Consider the following 18352-nt stretch of genomic DNA (forward strand, 5'->3'; position numbering starts at 1 on the left):
CGGTGGGCGCCTGAATTCATAGCTTCGCCACAACCTGCCAGGTGCTCGTCGACCTCGAGCTGCACGCTTTGGTCACCCTCGATCCAGCAACCTACACACGAATTGTCTGCACACGAAGCCCGTATTTACAAGATATACAATGTCAGCGCCATCGTTCTCCTCTTTTCCTTCATCGTTCTCGTCGTTCCCGGTCCTTGATCCCGGTCCGAGCAAGCGTCCTGCTACTCCCGCAGAACAGTCTGCCGACGCGAGGAAGAAGAAGAAGAAGAAGAAAGATAGGGAAGAAAAGGAACGGAAGGGGCGTCAGCACAAACATGACAGGGCTGAGTACGACAGTAGGGAACGTCGCACAGACCGATCCAAGAAGCACAAGGAGGATAGTCCCTATGCGGGTTTTGATGACGAACGCCTCAAGGCGCAAGAGGACGTTTTCTTGCGCGCGGAGAAAGCATCACATAGCGAGCAGCTTCTGTATTTTACAGACCGCAAAGGCGATCCGCTAAATACACAGTACGGTGGACTGTACGCTGGGAGCGTTCCGCGCTACTACCTAGTCGGTGGTGAGTTACTTCGCATTTGTTTCGGAGACATCTAACCAAGCGGAAGGCGGTAAGACGATCCTAGGTTTGGAGCATGGATGGAGGGTGGTGCACAGAGGTCGCAAAGGTGTCGAAGTTGCTGTGGGCGGAAAGCGCAAGGTCTGTGCATCTGTCGTCAATGTTTGGTGTTGCTGGGCTCACGTATTATCTAGATGCCTGGGCTGACGGACTCCAGTGCGCGACATCTGCTGCATGCACCTCCAACTCGCAGACTCCTGGCTTCGTCGGAGGACAAGTATAAGTACGACGAGGTCGAAGGCTTCCTACGCATCTCCTCGGGGCGCGAGCGGAAAGGTGACCCGTCATACCGGTCGATCACAGCGTCGAGACATGATGCCAATGCCGACGAAAGTGAGTCGTCCGAGGATGAAGGGGAGGAGAGCTCAGGCGACGACTCGGATACGACTCCCATGACATCGCTTCAAGTAACCCTCAAGTCGCTTGAGGAGCGTTTGTCCGCCGACCCCGCCTCAGTTCCAACATGGCTCTCCCTCCTCTCACATACGCTCTCCACCGTCCCTATCACATCGAAGAACGCACCGAAGGCGCGCTCGGAGATCACTCTGTCCATCTTACAGCGAGCTCTATCTGCCCACCCGCAGAACGCGTCGTCCAAGGTGCTCAGGCTCCGGTACATCAAAGCCGGTGAAGAGACCTGGCACGAAAGCAAACTGCGCGCGGAATGGGAAGATGCGCTGAAGGTAGGGGGCATCGAGATGTGGATGGAGTGGCTCGATTGGAGGATCAGGAAGGGCGAGAAGGGCGTGGAAGGCATTGTCGAAGATGCGAAGCGTGTTCTCGGTGCAGTCATAGGGGACGAAATTGGTATGCTCAGAGTCCTCTGGCGGGTGGCCGTTGGTTTCCGGGATGCAGGCTACGTGGAGCGAGCCACTGCTCTCTTCCAGGCGCAAGCTGAATTGTACGCCATTGTTGTATTTCGCATTTGCGCACGGTGCTAATTTGAGTCATATTGCAGGACGTACAGGACACATCCTGACATGGCTCGACAGCCCTTCGAGAGACAGCTAGACGCCCTGGAGGAGTTCTGGGAGTCGGAGGCACCTCGCATGGGCGAAGCCAATACAAAGGGTGTGCCATATTGGACAACAAACCCTATCGGCGATGTAACGAACTTGGTCTCACCCCGCAAGGCTGCGAACATCTCTGCGAGAGAACGCGACCCCTTTCGTCGATGGGCGGCGTCCGAGTCGCTCTCCGATCGTGCGTACCAGCTGCCCACGCGTTCGTTCGACGGCGCTGCAGACGAGGACCCGTATGCAACGATCCTCTTCGCAGACATTCGGCCGTTGCTCGTCGACATCCGCAGCGCGAAAGCGAAAGACATATTCAGACGGATCTGGCTCGCCTTCCTTGGCCTGCACGTCCCTGGCTTTCTGGCGACCCTCACGTCGTTGTCGCAGGAGAGTACGGACGACCGGTGGGCGTGCGCGCATCTCGCGTCGCCTTCCCACTTAGCCGCCATCGTGCCGTCTGAAGCTAACAGTGCCGCAAGACGGATCACAGCTGACGCACAAGCTGGTGTACTCATAGGGCGGGAGCGCGAGTACTCTAATGCCTTCGGGCCTGTGAAGAACTGGGGCTATGGTGTGCTTGGGGCGCTGGAAGCAGTGCCTGGTACGCGATGGACTATGTGGGGTCCTGAAGACGTCGCGGACGTGAGCATTGACTTGGTTCGAGAAGTCTTCGCTCAGTGTCGAACTGGGGACGACACGGAGTGGGATGTACTCTCGCTCGCCTTCGAGGGTGCTTGCAATTTGAAGAGGTGTGTATAAAATGTCACATCGTCAGACAACTGGACTGAGTGTCTACAGCGCTGTAGCACAGTCAAAGAAGATGCTGGCCTCTGCGCAGAATTCCCTGCCACTGTGGGCTGCGCATGCTCGACTGCAACGACTGCGAGGTCGCCTCGATGACGCGCGCAAGGTTTACCAAACCATCCTCGGCAGCTCGAATTCGACCTCTGCCGCTCATCGCCAGCTGTGGTGGGACTGGGCGGAGATGGAGTGGCTTGCTGGTCGCCCCGAAAGTGCGACCGAAGTCATTCTTCGATCCACAGGCTCTCAAGGCACAGGTGGCATTCCCATTCTACGAGCGAAGCGACAGTTACAAGAAGCTATCACCGTACCGTCTACGGCCTGGAAGGAGCGCGAATACATCATGAAGCTCTGGACACTACTCGAACTCCTCACAGCGTCACCGGAGTCCGCGCTATCGACACTTGACGTACACCTCAGCGCGCTGGACCCTGGGACACTCCCGCACGAGAGCTTGGTCGTCGTGTCCTTGTCACTGCTCTATGTCCACGGGATCGTACTACGGAATCCCATGCCTCCGGCACTGTTGCGGGAGCGAGCCGAGCGCGTTATCGAGCAGCACCCGAGCAACACGATCGTGCTAGGCATGTTCCTGGAAGCCCAGAAGGGTCAGGCCATCTGGGGACGGGTCAAGACCCTGTTTGGAGAGGGTGCGGAAGCGGGCATGCGAGATAAAGACCTATCGCGAAGGGCTGCGGAGGTGTGGCTGGCTAGCTGGGAGAAGGGCCGTTGGGAAGCGGAGCAGGAGCGGACACGAGGCGGGCTGTCCGCCGCGGTGCAGAGCGAACGGTACGTCTATTGCGTCCTCCGAGTCATCCTGTGTGTATTCAGAGCTAATTGTCACCGATATGACCATTGTACAGCACACGCGGCAGCACCGCGCTCTGGCAGCTGTACGTGCAGTTCGAGGTGAGGACGGGCCACGTAGAGCGAGCCAAGAAGTTGTTGTTCCGAGCCGTGGGTGAATGTCCCCTCGCGAAAGGTGCGTGGCTTGGGAACGCCTGTTGTATGACTGCATGCTGAGCTGATATGATCGTGGGCAGAACTCTATCTGCTCGCGTTTGGGCCACTGCGGAAGGCATTCAGTGGCCGGGAGCTCAATGGGTGGGCGGAGACAATGGCGGAACGGGGTATTCGGATGCGGCGGGGCCTGGACGAGGCGCTGGAGGGGTGGACAGAAGAGGGCGGAGATAATAGGGCGGAGGAGACGGACACGGAGGACGAGATCGAGCACAACGCGCGGGAGCTGCGGCGCCTGAGGCCGTACTAGACGCGCCTGTGGCGGGTGTATTTACCAGTATTTGTGTTTGGCGACGGTGTTTGTACACGGGTCAGCGGATCTGTTGTGAGAGGACTGGATGCCGTCGACACGAGGCCGCCCGCCCCTTCGCATCGCCGCACAAGTACTCGCCTCGCTCTAACCAGCACAGGCCCGCCTCTCGCTACCCGTACCCCCGCGCCCCCTTCGATGTTTGCGCACTAGTCTTTCTTGCTCTCTCTACCTAATCTCGTCGACACTCTAGTACCTCTTGCCCCTACGCTTGGGCCTAATTCTCTACTTCGCTGACCCTGGTCTTCGAAATGACCGCCATACCTGCACCTTCCATCGTGCTCTCCAAGGAAGAATGGCCCGAGGCCGACTTTGACTTCCCCGACGGCGATCCGATCCACGCGTCCGATGCGGAGGACGATAAGGACGACGCCGACGAGGACTGGGACGTCGAGATGGACCTCGGGAAGACCGGAGGCGCGAAGGCACAAAGTGTCCTGGACGGCATAGCTGCGCGCGCCGAGTCCTCGAGGAAGTCCTCCCAGATGTTCACCATCCGGCCACCGCTTCCCACCCCACCAGACGACGAGGATGAGGAGGGCGTGTCTACCATCAAGGTCGCCGCATTACCGAAAGCATCCACCCGCCCTCCTCCCCCCGCCATCGACGAAGATTTTGAGGACGACTTTGCCCTCCCATCCGAACTGACACAACTTTCCTTGCGCCCAATTTCCCATCGTTCCTCCAAGGCGTCCCTCGAATGGGGCGACCGAGATCAAACCTCTTCCTCTCAGTCCTCCGATGCTTACTCCACGCTGGGCTTCGCCGACAACGCATCATCATCTAATTACACGTCTGCGTCGCTGCCGGAGACCGAGACGGAGGACGAAGATGAGGACGAGGACGGCGAGCTCGATGGCCTTGTCATCCCTACAGGTCTCTTCGAGACCCAGTCAGGAGGCAAGAAGCTTGCCAAGATCCTCGAGATCAAGAAGAAGACCGCATTCACCGACGAGCGCGTCAAGGTTGCGAACCTTGACCCCGAAGACGACTTCGAGATGGGTCTCGTAATCGATAATGACGTCGAACTGAGCCCCAGTCGACTGCTCATCACCAAGACCACCAACCGTGCTACACCAGGCAATCGCAGCAGGAGTGCGCCCCCTCGTCCCGCAACGACGGTGCGGCCACCGTCACGGCTCAAGTCAGATCGCGCGAAATCACCGAATAACCCGCCGATCTCGTCTGCGTCGCAGCTGCGAAAGATTGGAACGCCACCATCCCCACCGTCACGGCCTGGTCAACCCATACGGTCACAAACTTACAGCCAAGCGCTTGCCGCTGGTCCCACTTCCCCAGTGTCTTTCCTTACGCCCAAGCCTGGCAGCCTACGAGTACAGAAGTCTCATTCTGGCCTCAAGCCGACGACATCTCCATCGTCAGCGCACAAGCTGGGACGGAAGGCATCCTTGCCGTCGCTCTCTGAGTCCACACATAACGCCGAAGCGTCAGGCTCTGGGTCGGGCTCGAGCGCGATGCCAGCCGGTTATAACGCGCCGACTGCATCTTCCCGGGCCAAGGTGCAGACGAACTCTGCGAGTCGGATCTATGGCCTCGAGTACACTGTGCCCCCGACGCGCCCCTCAACACCATCGTCAAATCCGGTGGCGCTACGCCTGACCATGCCCACGTCGTCATCACGGCTCAAGTCACGGACTCCCATCTCTTCTGTCTTTCCTACCCCTACGAGCGCGGTCGCTCCACGTTCGCAATCTCCTCTGCCTCCTCCACGACCGCCATCGGCCTCCTCTATGAAGTCTCGGCTCGGGCACAGCCAGACGAAGAGTCTACCCCTACCAGCACCGAAAGTCATGAAGCGTCCAAAGCGGCAACGGACGTATGGCGATGGCGCAGAACTCGATGGGTTCGATGATCTTCCTCTTGACCGAGACAAAGAGGAACATTATCGGGTCGAGCCCAAAGGGTATGGCAACCGTGTACCGGGCGCAACATATGCGAAGGCCGCGTCTTCCAACTTGGCCGACTCGACATCGGGTAAGGGCACGTTGCGTAGAAAGGGCAAACGCGAGCTGTCCTCAAGTAGTTATGGTACGTGCTTTGTTTCATTGTTGTTGGATTGTCGCTGAGTCCTCGCGTGGCGTTGCCTTTGTTTAGAGCTCTCAAAAGGCGCACCGCCTGCCAAGACGCTGAAGCGTACGGGCCGCATTGACTTCCCTTCAAAACCCGAGCCCACGTCAGCTGCGATGTTGTCGAAGCACTCCGAGGAGTTGAACGTAAAGAAGAGGAGAACTTTATCTTCGCCCTCCGCAGTGCAAACACGAAGGAAGCCGACTTTGATTCGGAACCTAGGCGGCACAGGAGCCCCGAAAGGTGAGTAATTATGTCAAATGCGCGCAACATCTCGCAGGTACTAATCCGTGTGTCAGTCGTCGGCGAGATGAAGTGGAATCCCAGCACCTTGCGCTGGGAGGGCAACGACCAAGCCCTCCGCGACTTCGACTCAGCAGTCGGCTCCTCCACCCGACCTGCACTAATTACACACTTGACTGGCTCTTCCATGGGTTCGCCGGTAAGCTCGTTCGCAGCAGGTGCACGCGTAGTGGGCACAATGATTTTCGACCCCTCGCGCATGTGCTGGATATCGACGCTACCGCCGGACGAGGAAGAGCCCGATGTCTTCGCCGACCTTGCGGACGACGAAGACGAAGATGATTGGGAGGCGAAAGGCGGCACAATCCGTGCCAGCCAGCAACCTTCCGCAGCCTCCAGTGAGGCAACACGGACTCAGCCGCCCAGCCCGGCACGGAGCCATTCGCGGACACGTTCCGGGAGCGAAAGCGACCGCGGTTCGCGCGCATCTATGGTGTGCGACGTCGACGCGTCCTTTGCGGACAACTGCCGCGTCGCACAGGAGCGACATCGCGCCGAGATGAAGGGCTGGCTCTCACTCACACGGACAGACCCCTCTGGCGAGCCCGACCGAACGTATTTGTACGAGATTCGTGCGCTTGCATGTCGTCAGTACTAGGTCCGCCAACTTCCCCTCGTTTACTATGTTTCCAATTTGTGTTTATGACCGTCATGACCTCCCTCTGTCACCGTTCCTTCTCGTACATCTCTTTCCTCTTTTATCCTGGCTACGAAAATATTGTGTGCCATACCACAATTATCATGCCTGCCCCCTCCACTAGTCCCCCTACCCCCACCCGCCCTCTCTTCACCTTCGCTGTGCTTTCTTGTTTTGCGCATTTTCACTTCCACATCGGTATCTATCTCGTTTAGTCCCCTTGACTTGTCATGTATGAGGCAGCTATGGTTATGCAAGCATACGTTCAAACCCAAAGACTCGGTCGCGAGCACATCGACGTGCGTGACTATTGGAGTGTCAGAAAAACCCGATATATTCGCTTTCGATACATCCCCAAAACCACAAGGTACACGGCATCAGGCAAGATGCACCACAAACAACCCAACCCAGACGACTAGTCATCGTACGTATGCTAGCCGCGGCTCAGACGATAGTCCTTAAGTGTACAATAGAAGAGAGGTAGGCATACTGGGGGAGGAGACGCGATCGCAAAATGGACTTGGCTGCTCATTCAGAACGGATACAATCGAGGAACCAAGGGGCGACATCTGTCGATAAATACTTGGCGAGATGGAGGAGAGACAAGAAACTACGGCGCTCGGGATAGTGTACGATGTTATACAGAAAGGGGAGTGCATATACTGTACTTGGACAAGACCGCAGCGGACCGACGGCGACCGAGGCCTATCACAAACAATGTAGGCGACGATCGTCGGCGTGCGCTGTCCAGAGAGCGATGACAAAGCAACCTTCAGAGCGGACAAAACAACGTTGAGATTGACGAGATGGAGGATAGGCGTGGGGGAGTCAAGACGGTGCGTGCCGGTCTATCTTTAAAGGGTGGAGCCGTCTATGCGGAGGAGGCAGCTATGGATGGCGACAGCGAGTCTAGTCGCGTCCGCTGAAGGTCCTGCGACGTTTCTTCGGGTGATGATCCGTCATCTCCGTGTCCCCGTCGTCGTCCTTAGACCAGGTACTGGACAAGGCACGCCTGGTCTTCTTGCCCACGCGGATGGGCGACCCATGGCTAGGCCCGCTCATGTCTGAGTCGGAGTCATCGTCAGACGACTCGGCTCGCCTCGCTTTGACCTTGGTCTTTCCGGACAAGAAAGCGTCCATGAGGCCCGAGCCGAAACTCATCAGACCGGAACTGCCCTTCGTGACGGCGGAAAGGCTTGTTTGCGGCTGAGTGCGCACGACCGGGCTTTCGGCGACCGTCGCGCGCGAGGGGCTACGGGTGCTTCCTTCGCCTTTGGGGTTGAAGTCGATGAAAGAACTGTACATGCCGTCGGTAAAGACATCGTCTCCTTGCAACTCGATGGGGGCCAACAGACCCGATCCCTCAGCGGTGGTCTTGCGAGGGGAGCCCGCGGCCGCTTCGGCTTGCCATTTCTTGGTGGCTTCCGTCCAGGACGAAACGCGAAGACTACCGCGTTGAGACTGGCCAAGGGGCGAGTCCGCGCTGCGAGCTTCAAACGGAGAGCGTGTTAAGCGCGCACTCAGAGGCGTGCCATCGAATACCAGACGTGCGGGCGACTCGTCCAGGAAGCTGATCCTGTCTGTGTCTTTCGAGACAAACGGACTGCTGAACACGCTCCTCTTCTTGTGCTCGCTCCCGGGCATCGGGAAAAAGGGGCTGTTGTCTGAGCCGTGGACCATAGGGCTCGTGAAACCTCGAACCAGCATGGCTAGGGGAAGCTCCTTGTCTTTGCTCGCGTACAGCGGGTGGCTGGGGCTGGGGAATCGCCACGGCTGACGAGATACTCGCGGGGAGTGCCGGAAGGCAGGAGTCGCGAGGGGGTCGTACGGTGAATCGAAGCCTCCATTGTTCCTGTGTGTCGAACGAGAAGGAGACGGGCCTCCGGGGGTCAAAGGCGGCGTGCTAGAAGTGTTGATAGCACCAAACACGTCGGGTTCGTCGGATCGAGGCGGGAGGTGTGCAGGTTGCTCCGCCTCATCGTCCGACGAGTCAAGCGCGTGAGCGCTAGTCGATGCCTCAGTAGTAGAGGCGGGCTGCGTTGAACCTTCATCGGTGCGCCTGCTATCACTACCGCTAGCAGTACGGTTCTCTTCTGTGTACATGGATGAGCACTAAAACATAAGCTATAGCTGAGACACTCACTGTTCGCAGCACGGCCACCTCTCCCAGTTGTGTTCTCTCGCCGGTTTGCCATTGCGATTTTGTGCTTCTCCAGTACATGTCGCCGCCACATGCTTTTGGCATTTGTGCCTGAATAGCTTCGACGACAAAATGTGCAGCGCAAGCGTGGCTCTTCACCCTCGGGCCAGCCTTCCTTGCTCTTCCTCTGCGGGCACCACCCGCGGGGCGGTTCCAACTTGGAAGGATAGCCGATCGCCCGCTCGTTGTGGTTATCCGGATGTATGAAATCATTGGCATCCAGGAACCAGTCCAGATGGTCAGCCATGATGTTGTAGGTCAGCCCATCCTTGTAACTATCGGCGTTGGGGAAGTCGTCGAACGGCGGATGGATAAAGAGCGCGTCAGAGTCGTCCGGGGTGGGATCGAGGTTCAGGTTCCCGCGATTTCTCGATGTATTGGGGCGGGATGACGATGCGGACGAAGTGGGTGCCTGGGAGTGTTGGCGGGGTTGGGACTGCTGCGAGCTCACCGGGTGATATGGGCGCGGATTGAAAGTCGCTTCGGCCGGGATAAACTGTGGATCGCTGCCACGTCGCTTCATGGGGCGTGTGGTGTAGTGAACAAGGTGAGGCGGAGGATATGAATATGAAGGTTGCAGTGACGCAGAGTTGTTAAGATCGGCCATCTTAGTGGAGGGGGCGCTAAATGGGAAAATGAGGCCATGTGTGAGAATGCAAGACGTCGAAGCTCACCCGGTATGTGTTGTGGAGTGTATTGAGCGGGAAGAGATGTGGGCGGCCGAGGGGGCGGGGGACAGGGAGCGGGAGGGACGTCGCTGGCGGGAGAGGTGATGGGTGGTCGCGAACAGGGTGGAAAGAGTCGCCCGTGGCCACCACCGCCGTTTCAAGCGGAGAAGACACGTTGTGCAGCAAGTCATGTGATCGTTTCAACTTGGCCTCGTTTTCCCGCGCGTGGCCTCACGCGCCCAGGCCATCCCCGCATTGGGCTGTCTTTGTTCTTCTGCGTTCCAACCGCCCCACTGGCAACGCAACCAGAACGCGATGCTTTCTTCCTATTTCTATTGTATACGACGAGAGGGGATGCATTGCGAACGACAAAGCAGACTACTTCCAAACAGACACTCGAGCTGAGCAGCTCCACAGGCTGGCCATGTTGCGTCAGGACCCTCACATCCTCTCAACGGGGTCCTTACAATGCCAAGGCAATGTACCTGTGGGGACGTGCAGTTAATTCCAGCTCTCAGCGGCCTAGACTTTGCACTCACCCCGCGATCATAAGAGAGCCACCGAGCGGAGTGAACGGGCCCAACCACCTGAACCTAAGCAAGGCAAGCGTCGCATTTGAGATCACTGCAGACAAGTGAAGTTACAAACTTACTTGTCCCGAGCGAGCACCAAGGCAACAATGCTGCTGGAGAAGATGAAACCTCCTGCAGCGATCGCGGGCCCGGCGAATTTATGGGTCGCAAAACGCGGATGCATCGAAATCAATAGCAAACCGAGCCCATTGAATACCTGCGTACGTCCGGCACAAGATAGTATGATGAGTGACGCAGCAGAAACTGGTCCTGACAGTCTGTATACAGGGCGGCACGGCAATGCTGCACCAGTAACTGCTGTTACCAATACTTCGTCGCCGATATGCCCTGTACACCTCCAAGACAACACTGCTAGCTTGGTGTACCAATATAGAAGGTTTTAGCATACTCACCGCATATTGAGCTGCAGTACCCCATGCACGGATGTTCTCCGGCGTGACACCGGGCCTCTTCTGCAGTCCGTGAGCCCCGAATGCGCCAGCGAGCATACCGACGGCAGCTGGTAGTTTATGCGCATCAGCTCCCAATGGATCTCCTGAAAGACAGTCTGCGCCGATGGACTAACTGAAGAGAGCACCGGTCCTCCACAGAACCCTGGAGTTCACGAAAGACGACGCCATGTTACCAAGAAGCGGTGTAGAGGCCGTAGGCTCGGGCATAGAAATGTGTTCGGCTTGAAGTAAGACAAATTGATGCGTGAGCTCCCTGCAATGTAGACAATACTATGCTGAAGCTCACGTCAATGAGTGCAAGCCTAGTGCTCGACGATACTCACTGTCAGCGACAGGATCATCCACAGGATGCAGCCATGGCGCCCATGAGGCGTTGCATGCCTAATGCGATCAGATCAAAACACATGTCAACAGCCTGTAGCAGATCTCGATCGACGACTTCTGGAATTGGTAGACCAAAACTTTGAGTCCGCCTCGCCTCGCCTCGGCTTAGTCGTTCACCATGGGTAAGGCGCAGAAGAAGACAGGAAAGGGTCGTCTCGACAAGTACTACAAGCTCGCAAAGTGAGTTGCTATCGGGAATCCAGGAGCTTAGCGTGCTCAATCTTTTGATCCCAGAGAGCAGGGTTACCGTGCCCGTTCGGCGTTCAAGCTCATCCAGCTGAACAAGAAGTACTCATTTCTGGAGTCTGCAAGATGTTGTATAGATCTTTGCGCTGCTCCTGGTGGTTGGTTGCAGGTGGCGAGCAAGTACATGCCGCAAAACAGCGTGATAGTCGGTGCGTACGCAGTCTTTGCGGCCCTGCATGATTTCTGAACATTCTACGTCGCATCAGGCGTTGACTTGGTCCCTATCAAGCCTATACCCCGTGTCGTCACTTTTGCCTCCGACATCACCACACCACAATGTCGGAATTTGATCCGGGGCGAGTTGAAGGACTGGAAGGCCGACGTCGTGCTGCACGACGGTGCACCGAACGTCGGTACGGCCTGGGTCCAGGATGCGTACAGTCAGTCCGAGCTCGTGCTTATGAGTATGAAGCTCGCGGCGGAGTTCCTCATCAAGGGCGGGACGTTCGTAACGAAGGTCTTCCGGAGTGCGGACTACAACAACCTCATCTGGGTGTTCAACCAGCTCTTCGGCAAGGTCGAGGCAACGAAGCCACCGTCTTCCAGGTATGTGCTGCACGTCCACTACTACATTGCGACTGACATGCCCTTAGAAATGTCTCCGCAGAAATCTTCGTCGTCTGCAGAGATTTCCTGGCACCTAAGCACATTGACCCCAAGTTTTTTGACCCCAAGCATGTCTTCAAGGACCTCTCGTCCTCATTACCTGAAGACGGTGAAAAGGGGACATCGTCGAAGAACTACCAAGCCAGCGTGTTCCAGCCCGAAAAGAAGCGTCGGAATCGTGACGGTTATGACGAGGGAGACTATACCCTCTTCAAGAGGGCAGGCGCTGCCGAATTCATCCGGTGCCCTGATGCCATTGCGTTCCTCGGGAGTGTGAACAAAATCACCTTCGAGACCGAGGAAGAGAAGGAGTGAGTCGCGTGTTATGCTTTCGAACACTGCATCTCAATGCATGGTCATGTGCAGGTGGCTCAAGATGGATGTCACGACGGCGGATGTTGTCGCAAACTGCGAGGATCTCAAGGTGCTCGGCAAAGGTGACTTTAAGGCGCTCATCAGGTGGCGGACAAGTCTGCGCGAAGAGGTGTGTTCCTCCATGTACGTTAGCTGACTCCTACATAACCACCTTTTTCGGCATAGATCGGTATCGAGGTGAAGACCAAGCCTACAGAAGAGCTCACGGAGACAGTAGAGATCACGGAAGAAGTCGACGAGGAGGCGGAGATCCAGAACGAGGTATGCTTATCTTCCTCGGTGGCTGTCTCACATTACTCAAGAACATGTAACAGCTCGAACGTCTAAACGCCGAGGCCACTGCTCGCACGAAGCGCGAGCGTCGACGAGCCAATGAGATCAAGCAGCGTACAATCCAGCGCATGCAGCTCCAGATGACCGCTCCGCTCGACATCGGTCTGGAGCAGACTGATGCAACGTTGAGCCTCGGTCAGGATGATGTGTTCGATCTGGACAACGCCGCCAAGGCGCTGAAGCGCAAGGGTGGTGCTGCACGACTGGCTGAGGAAGATGACGCCGAGAGCGACGAGGCCAGTACTGAGGAGGATGAGGATGAGGATGTCGCCCTCGACTCGGACGAGGAAGAGGAACGCAAGGTCGCGGACCTCGAGGCTCAGCTGGACGGTCTGTACGACGCGTACCAGGATCACCTACGGGAGCGTGACGCGAAGTACAAGGTAAAGGAGGCGCGGAAGAACGCCAAGCACCGGGAAGAGTGGGGTGGTATCAAGGAGAAGGGGAGCGACGACGAAAGTGACGAAGAGAGCGACGAGGAAGGCGGCTGGGATAAGTTTGAGGCGGCGAAGGAGCGCGCAGGCGAAGACTCGAGCTCGGACGGGGATTCGAGCGACGAGGAAGACAACGCGCAGGCGACCTCCCTCGCACCTGTGAAGAAACGGCGGATATCAGGAGATGCTCCGAGCGACACACGAAGTAGGAAGAAAGCCCGTCTTGCAGAGGCACCATCGGCGACAGGGCCGCTTAGCCGGGCAGCGCAAGTCTGGTTCAGTCAAGACTGCTTCGCGGGAGCGGATATTGATATTTCAGACAAAGAAGGCGAAGACGGAGAGTCAGACGAAGACGCGGACGTCCCGGCTGAGGATAGCGACGTCCAAATGGAGGTCAGCTTTCCGGCTATTATTATCGACCTCGTTCACTGACACGTCTAACGAATCCAGTCGAGCGAAGACGAAGACGATTTCGAGGTCGTTCCTCAGGAGCCGGATGATGCCGACGAAGAGATGTGGGACGTCGAGGACGAGAACCAGGACGAGCTTAAGCAAGCACACATTAAGCGTAAGTCCGACACGCCACGGAAGTTTGCAACGAGCTCACGTCTTTGCACAGAGCATGGCCTTGTCACCCCTGAAGCGGTCACGATTGCACAACAGCTGGTCAACAGGGAGAAGACGCGGACCCACTTAATCAACGACGGCTTCAATCGTCATTCCCTTAACGCAAAGGACGGTCTCCCGTCCTGGTTCCTCGACGATGAGGAGAAACATTACAAGGCCAACATTCCCGTCACTAAAGAGGCCGTCGCCGCGCTGCGTGCCAAGATGCGTGCCCTCGACGCGCGTCCGATAAAGAAGGTCGCCGAGGCAAAGGCACGGAAGAAGTTCAAGGCTGCGCAGCGGCTCGAGAAGGCCATGAAGAAAGCTGAGGGTGTCAACGAGACCTCCGACATGACAGAGCGAGAGAAGGCGAAGCAGATTGAGAAGCTCATGCAGAAGGGGGCTGCGAAGAAGCAGAAGAAGGATATCAAAGTCGTCGTGGCGAAGGGCGCTCACAAGGGTCTAAAAGGTAGGCCCAAAGGAGTCAAGGGACGCTATGTGATGGTGGATTCCAGGATGAAGAAAGAGGTACGTTGCTTATGCTCTGGCTTCTTCGTTTCGTGTGGCTCACGAGTGTCCCAGGTCCGCGCAGAGAAGAGAAAAGAGCGTGCCAACAAAAAGCGAAAACGAAACTGATTAGCAGTCCCGTCACTGTCTCGTCGCTGGTGCTATTCTCACTCCATGGTTCCGATGCTTGCATGCGCACTATTCCATTATTAGCCTCTAGATTGCAATACTATCATCTCCCGGAGTCCCCTAATGCAGCGCTATTCATTGGTTGATAGGTGACTGATGTGAGGGCGTCGCAGCTGGATAGGAAACGCCCCCAGGATTCTATAGATGTGGGATCATCGCAGACGACCTTCGGGAAATGAGGTTCAGATGACACATCCGGATCTCTAGATCGACAGACTGTACTGACCTCGCAGTGCGTGGACTTCTGATTGCTTTCGAGATCCAGGATGCTCTCGCTGACCACCCTCATGGCATGGCTTGCTTCTCCCGCCGCAGGCGTCCCATAAGGTACCGTGATTATTTCGATGCTCCGTCGCACGCTGGCACTGGAGTGCAGAATCCAGGTATCGCCACCAAAGGTGAACATTTGGGGTGGGTCTGGTTGCTTGCCGTCGGCATTGACAACTTTCAGGCTGCTCGACAGCTGGTCAGTGGCAAGGAATCTCTTCACTGATCCGTTGAACATACAATTCTCGCAGGCTGGTCATGTATGCTCCCAACTCCGGAGGCTCCTGGCCGGAAGTGATCAACGTTGAGCTCCGAGAGGATAATTGCATATCCGTGGGTCTACACCTGGTCAGCAAATACGTGTAGCGGTAGGATAAGACAGCGCACCGATCGGGGAGCATAACGTCGATTTCGTTCTCGATACCAGTGATACATTCTGGCTCGGAAGAGAGCGCCGAGGGAGTCCAGTCGTCCACTTCGCCCGCTGCATGTGCAGCTCCCGATTCTGTAGTGGGTGTATTCTCGGACTGCCCGGCATCGGGGAGACCGTCCCGAGGCTGGAGCAGGGGGACTTCGAAAGACAAGAACTTCTTGACACGAGCATGATGTGCGCCTCCTGCGGGCGGAGGCTGGACTGCACGGTAGACCAGCCTATGGATGATCTTCTCCGTTGCCGGAGATGAATGGACCAAACGGGCAGGTAAACTGAATTGCATCCGATGAATTTCAATAGTAGCGTCAATCAGTGCTGACACCGTACCTCGGCACGAAGCCAATGCTGGCGCTGCGAACAGACATCCATTCTAGCAGCTCGCGGAGAGCATGACTCCCCGTGAGCGGTGGAACGAGCGATGCGCGCTGTGCAGAAGATGTTGTCACAAGCACATGTCCCGTTCTATAGCTGGGTCAGCAGAGACAGTTGAGAGGCGCATTAATCAACACCCACGAGGCCTTAACCATTCGTCTGCCAGGTGGCTGATCCTCAGAATTACTGGGTAGATCTCGCAGAAGTAGTTCCTGTAAGTCAATAGGCTCTCTGCGACACTCAGTGGCTATTATGGACGATGAGTTTCAAAAATCGTACCGGCTCATGCTGAGTAAATGTCCCTTGCCGCCTGCCAATGCATTCGTGGCACGGATGTCTTCATCGAGGTTCTGCTGTAACCAAGTCCCGACACGCCTCATACGGAACGTCGCGCTAGCATTCATCGTCCATGGCAGCGGGTGGGGAGACAGGAACGGATAAAACGCATAGGTACTGGGGGTAAGTGAGCCAGGCGCAAAACTCTCAACAGCAAGCGGGGATTGATAGGCCAGACGTTCTCGCAAGCGTTCCAGTTGTAGCTAAGCAGGATGTGAGCGAAGCCCACGTTGACAGGGATCAAAATTATTGCTATACCTCATGACTAGCGCGAGCCACCAACCTCTTTGTGATCTCTAGACTGCGTGCGGTCTTCGCAGATATTCGCACCTACACAACAAGTGTGAGATGAGAACATTCACGTCAAGATTCACTTACTGTACCCTTGAAACCTAGAGTCTCCAGCAGAGCTCCGGTCAATCGCGATATCCGTTGTGCAAGATCCGGGGGGATGGGAGCTTTTGTTGGGACGCGGAACGTCTCCTTAATGATAGACTACCAATGACACTGAGTTGTAGTCATGTCACAAGACAGCGTCATGCTGCTCACTTTCTTGATCGTGCTGATGCGTTCAGCAACCTTCTTTATGGAAGTACGCACTCCCTCCACATGTAGTGCGAACGGGTCTGTCTTAAGGGAGATGTGGACATTATATGCCCTCGACAGTTCCAATATATCGGCTCCATCTAGCAATGGTCAATACATCACTCTGCGCAAGTACGCAATGCATACGGACCCTTGCCCATGATGAGGAACATCTGACTTGCATCCACGGGGAAGGCTATGGGGCGCGAATGAGTATGTACAGAAGCAAGCACAAATCGTGACGCACACTTCGTCGTGACTTCGGTACGATCCCTTTTTGCACGTTCCATCTCCTTTAAGCTCGGCCAGCCCCACATCTTCTCCACGATTGACTCCGCGTGGTCGACTTTGTTGCGGTTGGGTGAAAACAGGGGGGAGTTGACATCCCACTCTGCAAGGAACTTGCGCAGCTGCGCTTTGCTGAAACAACGACATAGCGTGTCCACTACTGCGTGGTACTCTTTTGCATACATGGGAGAGTCCGGAGGCGCATGCTCGGCTGGTCGGCACTTCTCCAAGTCACTCTGAGTGGGTTCCAAACCAGCAGCAGTGACCGATGCAAGGTGCTCCTCGACACCCTTCGGAAAGGCCGACTGCACCTCGGGGCGACCGGAAGCGGGCTGCGGTGGAGTGTCGTCCTGCACAACAGCGGCTTGCAATGCCGAAGAGACAGAGACATCATGGCTATTGTCCTCGGATATACTGGACCGAGATTCGTTCTGCGTTGTCCTGCTGGTGCTTGGGCCAGCTACCTGCTGTGCGTCATAAGCGAGAGACGGGCTGTAGGCTAGAACAGCATAGCATCTACGAGCAGGAAGAACGAGAGCAGGAGATGGGATGGTCTGAGCGACTCGGATTTGTCGCAGAATCCGTGCCGACATCGACGTTCACTCGCCCAACTCTCGCGTTCACAAAAATCCAGCGGCGCAATGTGGCACGTGACCCGTCCAGTCAGGACCAGGCAGGTCGACCGTTCTGAGATCCCGACGGAACTTTACACTCCAAGCGACGTGCGAAAAGTAGTATACCCTACCTTTTAGCTATATTCCATCTCATTCCTTGATGATGCGTCGCGTTTTCAAACCGTATTGCTTTGATATGGTGCACACTCAACGTTTATCGACTGAACATCATATTGTGCCTGGTTGATTTTGCTTTCGTCGTTCAGCTATGCGGAATACTTACTGCAATCAATGAACGACTACCATCGGTCGCAGCTTCCCTTGTCGACGAAAGGTTCATATTACTTATGGGGTTTTAATTCCCCATGACCGTCAGCGGGGTATCTGGAGACGCTGCCAGACCCAGCGCCCTTCGGGCGCAGCGCTCTACCAAAAAAAAAACGAAAGGTTCATATTCCCCTTGACACCTCAGGAAACCCCATGCCGTGGACGTTTCAGATATCTGCACGACACCCGATCAGCGTGATGTACAATATTCACAGTGAGTGTCATGTATTCGAACTCTAAACGATTACTGTAATGGTAGTACATCACCTTGGAAGCCTTCAGTTCGGACCAAATGTCCTCCTGACGGTGCTGTATCAGGGTGTCAGGGTGTCTCAGTACCCTGGGCGAACCGCAATGGCACTCGGGCCAAGGCTACTCTGACATTGTCCTGAGGCATAATGTCCTGGTGTTCAGCACTGCCTATTCACGGCTGGCAAGGGTCTACACTCGTCAGGCTGACAGCCGGGTGCTTTCGGCAGCCGACTTTAGACTACCATCGCCGTTGAAATTGGAAGCTTCCGCTGTCGCGAAGTCAATTCAAGAAGTCGATCGGTCTACGCGCCGTATACAATCGCATAGTCCGCAGCACGTCCACTTGTGCCTGTGGCGCTAGAGCTGCAGCCAACTCCTGTCGAGCTATTCATCAGCGTTGGTATAAAAAGTTGACTTTCTCGTCCTCTGGGGCTCTCACCCCCGCACCTCGGGTGTCCGCATTTTCAAATGCACCTGCTCCCGCTCTCCGTAA

At 56.3% G+C, this 18352-nt stretch overlaps 6 protein-coding genes across 6 annotated transcripts; 3 read left to right on the forward strand and 3 right to left on the reverse strand.

The window, feature by feature from the left end:
• The first annotated feature begins 30 nt into the window (after positions 1-30).
• C8Q71DRAFT_907116 (NRDE-2, necessary for RNA interference-domain-containing protein) lies at positions 31-3813 on the forward strand. The gene is made up of 7 exons (XM_047928943.1): positions 31-560; positions 607-698; positions 752-1518; positions 1576-2382; positions 2432-3223; positions 3298-3416; positions 3478-3813. Exons 1-7 carry the CDS (start codon positions 140-142, stop codon positions 3702-3704), a joined length of 3225 nt encoding a protein of 1074 aa, XP_047779235.1. The 5' UTR covers positions 31-139; the 3' UTR covers positions 3705-3813.
• On the forward strand, positions 3814-7068 carry C8Q71DRAFT_907117 (uncharacterized protein). Its single transcript, XM_047928944.1, has 3 exons — positions 3814-5813; positions 5880-6095; positions 6152-7068. The coding sequence occupies exons 1-3, from the start codon at positions 4016-4018 to the stop codon at positions 6751-6753; spliced, it is 2616 nt and encodes an 871-aa protein (XP_047779236.1). The 5' UTR covers positions 3814-4015; the 3' UTR covers positions 6754-7068.
• A 508-nt stretch (positions 7069-7576) lies between these two features.
• C8Q71DRAFT_584192 (uncharacterized protein) lies at positions 7577-9793 on the reverse strand. The gene is made up of 3 exons (XM_047919519.1): positions 9667-9793; positions 8936-9615; positions 7577-8885 (listed from the first exon to the last, which is right to left on the reverse strand). Exons 2-3 carry the CDS (start codon positions 9597-9599, stop codon positions 7702-7704), a joined length of 1848 nt encoding a protein of 615 aa, XP_047779237.1. The 5' UTR covers positions 9600-9615; positions 9667-9793; the 3' UTR covers positions 7577-7701.
• A 141-nt stretch (positions 9794-9934) lies between these two features.
• On the reverse strand, positions 9935-11048 carry C8Q71DRAFT_756688 (uncharacterized protein). The gene is made up of 6 exons (XM_047923619.1): positions 10992-11048; positions 10819-10926; positions 10646-10752; positions 10313-10449; positions 10200-10253; positions 9935-10145 (listed from the first exon to the last, which is right to left on the reverse strand). Exons 2-6 carry the CDS (start codon positions 10910-10912, stop codon positions 10124-10126), a joined length of 414 nt encoding a protein of 137 aa, XP_047779238.1. The 5' UTR covers positions 10913-10926; positions 10992-11048; the 3' UTR covers positions 9935-10123.
• A 159-nt stretch (positions 11049-11207) lies between these two features.
• On the forward strand, positions 11208-14325 carry C8Q71DRAFT_707623 (Spb1 C-terminal domain-containing protein; the record flags this gene model as incomplete). The annotated part of the gene is made up of 10 exons (XM_047920572.1): positions 11208-11269; positions 11324-11484; positions 11542-11881; positions 11929-12252; positions 12308-12425; positions 12482-12577; positions 12631-13506; positions 13534-13651; positions 13703-14217; positions 14272-14325. The coding sequence occupies 10 exons, from the start codon at positions 11208-11210 to the stop codon at positions 14323-14325; spliced, it is 2664 nt and encodes an 887-aa protein (XP_047779239.1).
• Positions 14326-14376: 51 nt separating this feature from the next.
• Positions 14377-17327, reverse strand: C8Q71DRAFT_584293 (uncharacterized protein). Its single transcript, XM_047919520.1, has 11 exons — positions 16626-17327; positions 16530-16574; positions 16343-16479; positions 16172-16288; positions 16052-16123; positions 15737-15996; positions 15599-15688; positions 15413-15547; positions 14893-15357; positions 14612-14837; positions 14377-14551 (listed from the first exon to the last, which is right to left on the reverse strand). The coding sequence occupies exons 1-11, from the start codon at positions 17257-17259 to the stop codon at positions 14429-14431; spliced, it is 2304 nt and encodes a 767-aa protein (XP_047779240.1). The 5' UTR covers positions 17260-17327; the 3' UTR covers positions 14377-14428.
• Between the last annotated feature and the right edge of the window lie 1025 nt (positions 17328-18352).

Source organism: Rhodofomes roseus (assembly GCF_022264815.1).
Source record: "Rhodofomes roseus strain CIRM-BRFM 1785 chromosome Unknown C8Q71scaffold_9, whole genome shotgun sequence".
Taxonomy (NCBI): domain Eukaryota; kingdom Fungi; phylum Basidiomycota; class Agaricomycetes; order Polyporales; family Fomitopsidaceae; genus Rhodofomes; species Rhodofomes roseus.

What these genes read in the sequence shown, in the direction of transcription:
- C8Q71DRAFT_907116 (XM_047928943.1), top strand. Translation starts at nt 140, where the DNA reads ATGTCAGCGCCATCGTTCTCCTCTTTTCCTTCATCGTTCTCGTCGTTC. An exon ending in TTCCAGGCGCAAGCTGAATT is followed by an intron (nt 1,519 to 1,575) that starts GTACGCCATTGT and finishes GTCATATTGCAG; the next exon opens with GACGTACAGGACACATCCTG. An exon ending in GCCGCGGTGCAGAGCGAACG is followed by an intron (nt 3,224 to 3,297) that starts GTACGTCTATTG and finishes ACCATTGTACAG; the next exon opens with CACACGCGGCAGCACCGCGC.
- C8Q71DRAFT_907117 (XM_047928944.1), top strand. Translation starts at nt 4,016, where the DNA reads ATGACCGCCATACCTGCACCTTCCATCGTGCTCTCCAAGGAAGAATGG. An exon ending in GCTGTCCTCAAGTAGTTATG is followed by an intron (nt 5,814 to 5,879) that starts GTACGTGCTTTG and finishes GCCTTTGTTTAG; the next exon opens with AGCTCTCAAAAGGCGCACCG. An exon ending in CGGCACAGGAGCCCCGAAAG is followed by an intron (nt 6,096 to 6,151) that starts GTGAGTAATTAT and finishes TCCGTGTGTCAG; the next exon opens with TCGTCGGCGAGATGAAGTGG.
- C8Q71DRAFT_584192 (XM_047919519.1), bottom strand. Translation starts at nt 9,599, where the DNA reads ATGGCCGATCTTAACAACTCTGCGTCACTGCAACCTTCATATTCATAT. An exon ending in AGGTGGCCGTGCTGCGAACA is followed by an intron (nt 8,886 to 8,935) that starts GTGAGTGTCTCA and finishes CCATGTACACAG; the next exon opens with AAGAGAACCGTACTGCTAGC.
- C8Q71DRAFT_756688 (XM_047923619.1), bottom strand. Translation starts at nt 10,912, where the DNA reads ATGCCCGAGCCTACGGCCTCTACACCGCTTCTTGGTAACATGGCGTCG. An exon ending in GAGGACCGGTGCTCTCTTCA is followed by an intron (nt 10,753 to 10,818) that starts GTTAGTCCATCG and finishes ATAAACTACCAG; the next exon opens with CTGCCGTCGGTATGCTCGCT. An exon ending in GGCTCTCTTATGATCGCGGG is followed by an intron (nt 10,146 to 10,199) that starts GTGAGTGCAAAG and finishes ACGTCCCCACAG; the next exon opens with GTACATTGCCTTGGCATTGT.
- C8Q71DRAFT_584293 (XM_047919520.1), bottom strand. Translation starts at nt 17,259, where the DNA reads ATGTCGGCACGGATTCTGCGACAAATCCGAGTCGCTCAGACCATCCCA. An exon ending in TACCGAAGTCACGACGAAGT is followed by an intron (nt 16,575 to 16,625) that starts GTGCGTCACGAT and finishes CGCGCCCCATAG; the next exon opens with CCTTCCCCGTGGATGCAAGT. An exon ending in CTCTAGGTTTCAAGGGTACA is followed by an intron (nt 16,124 to 16,171) that starts GTAAGTGAATCT and finishes CTTGTTGTGTAG; the next exon opens with GTGCGAATATCTGCGAAGAC.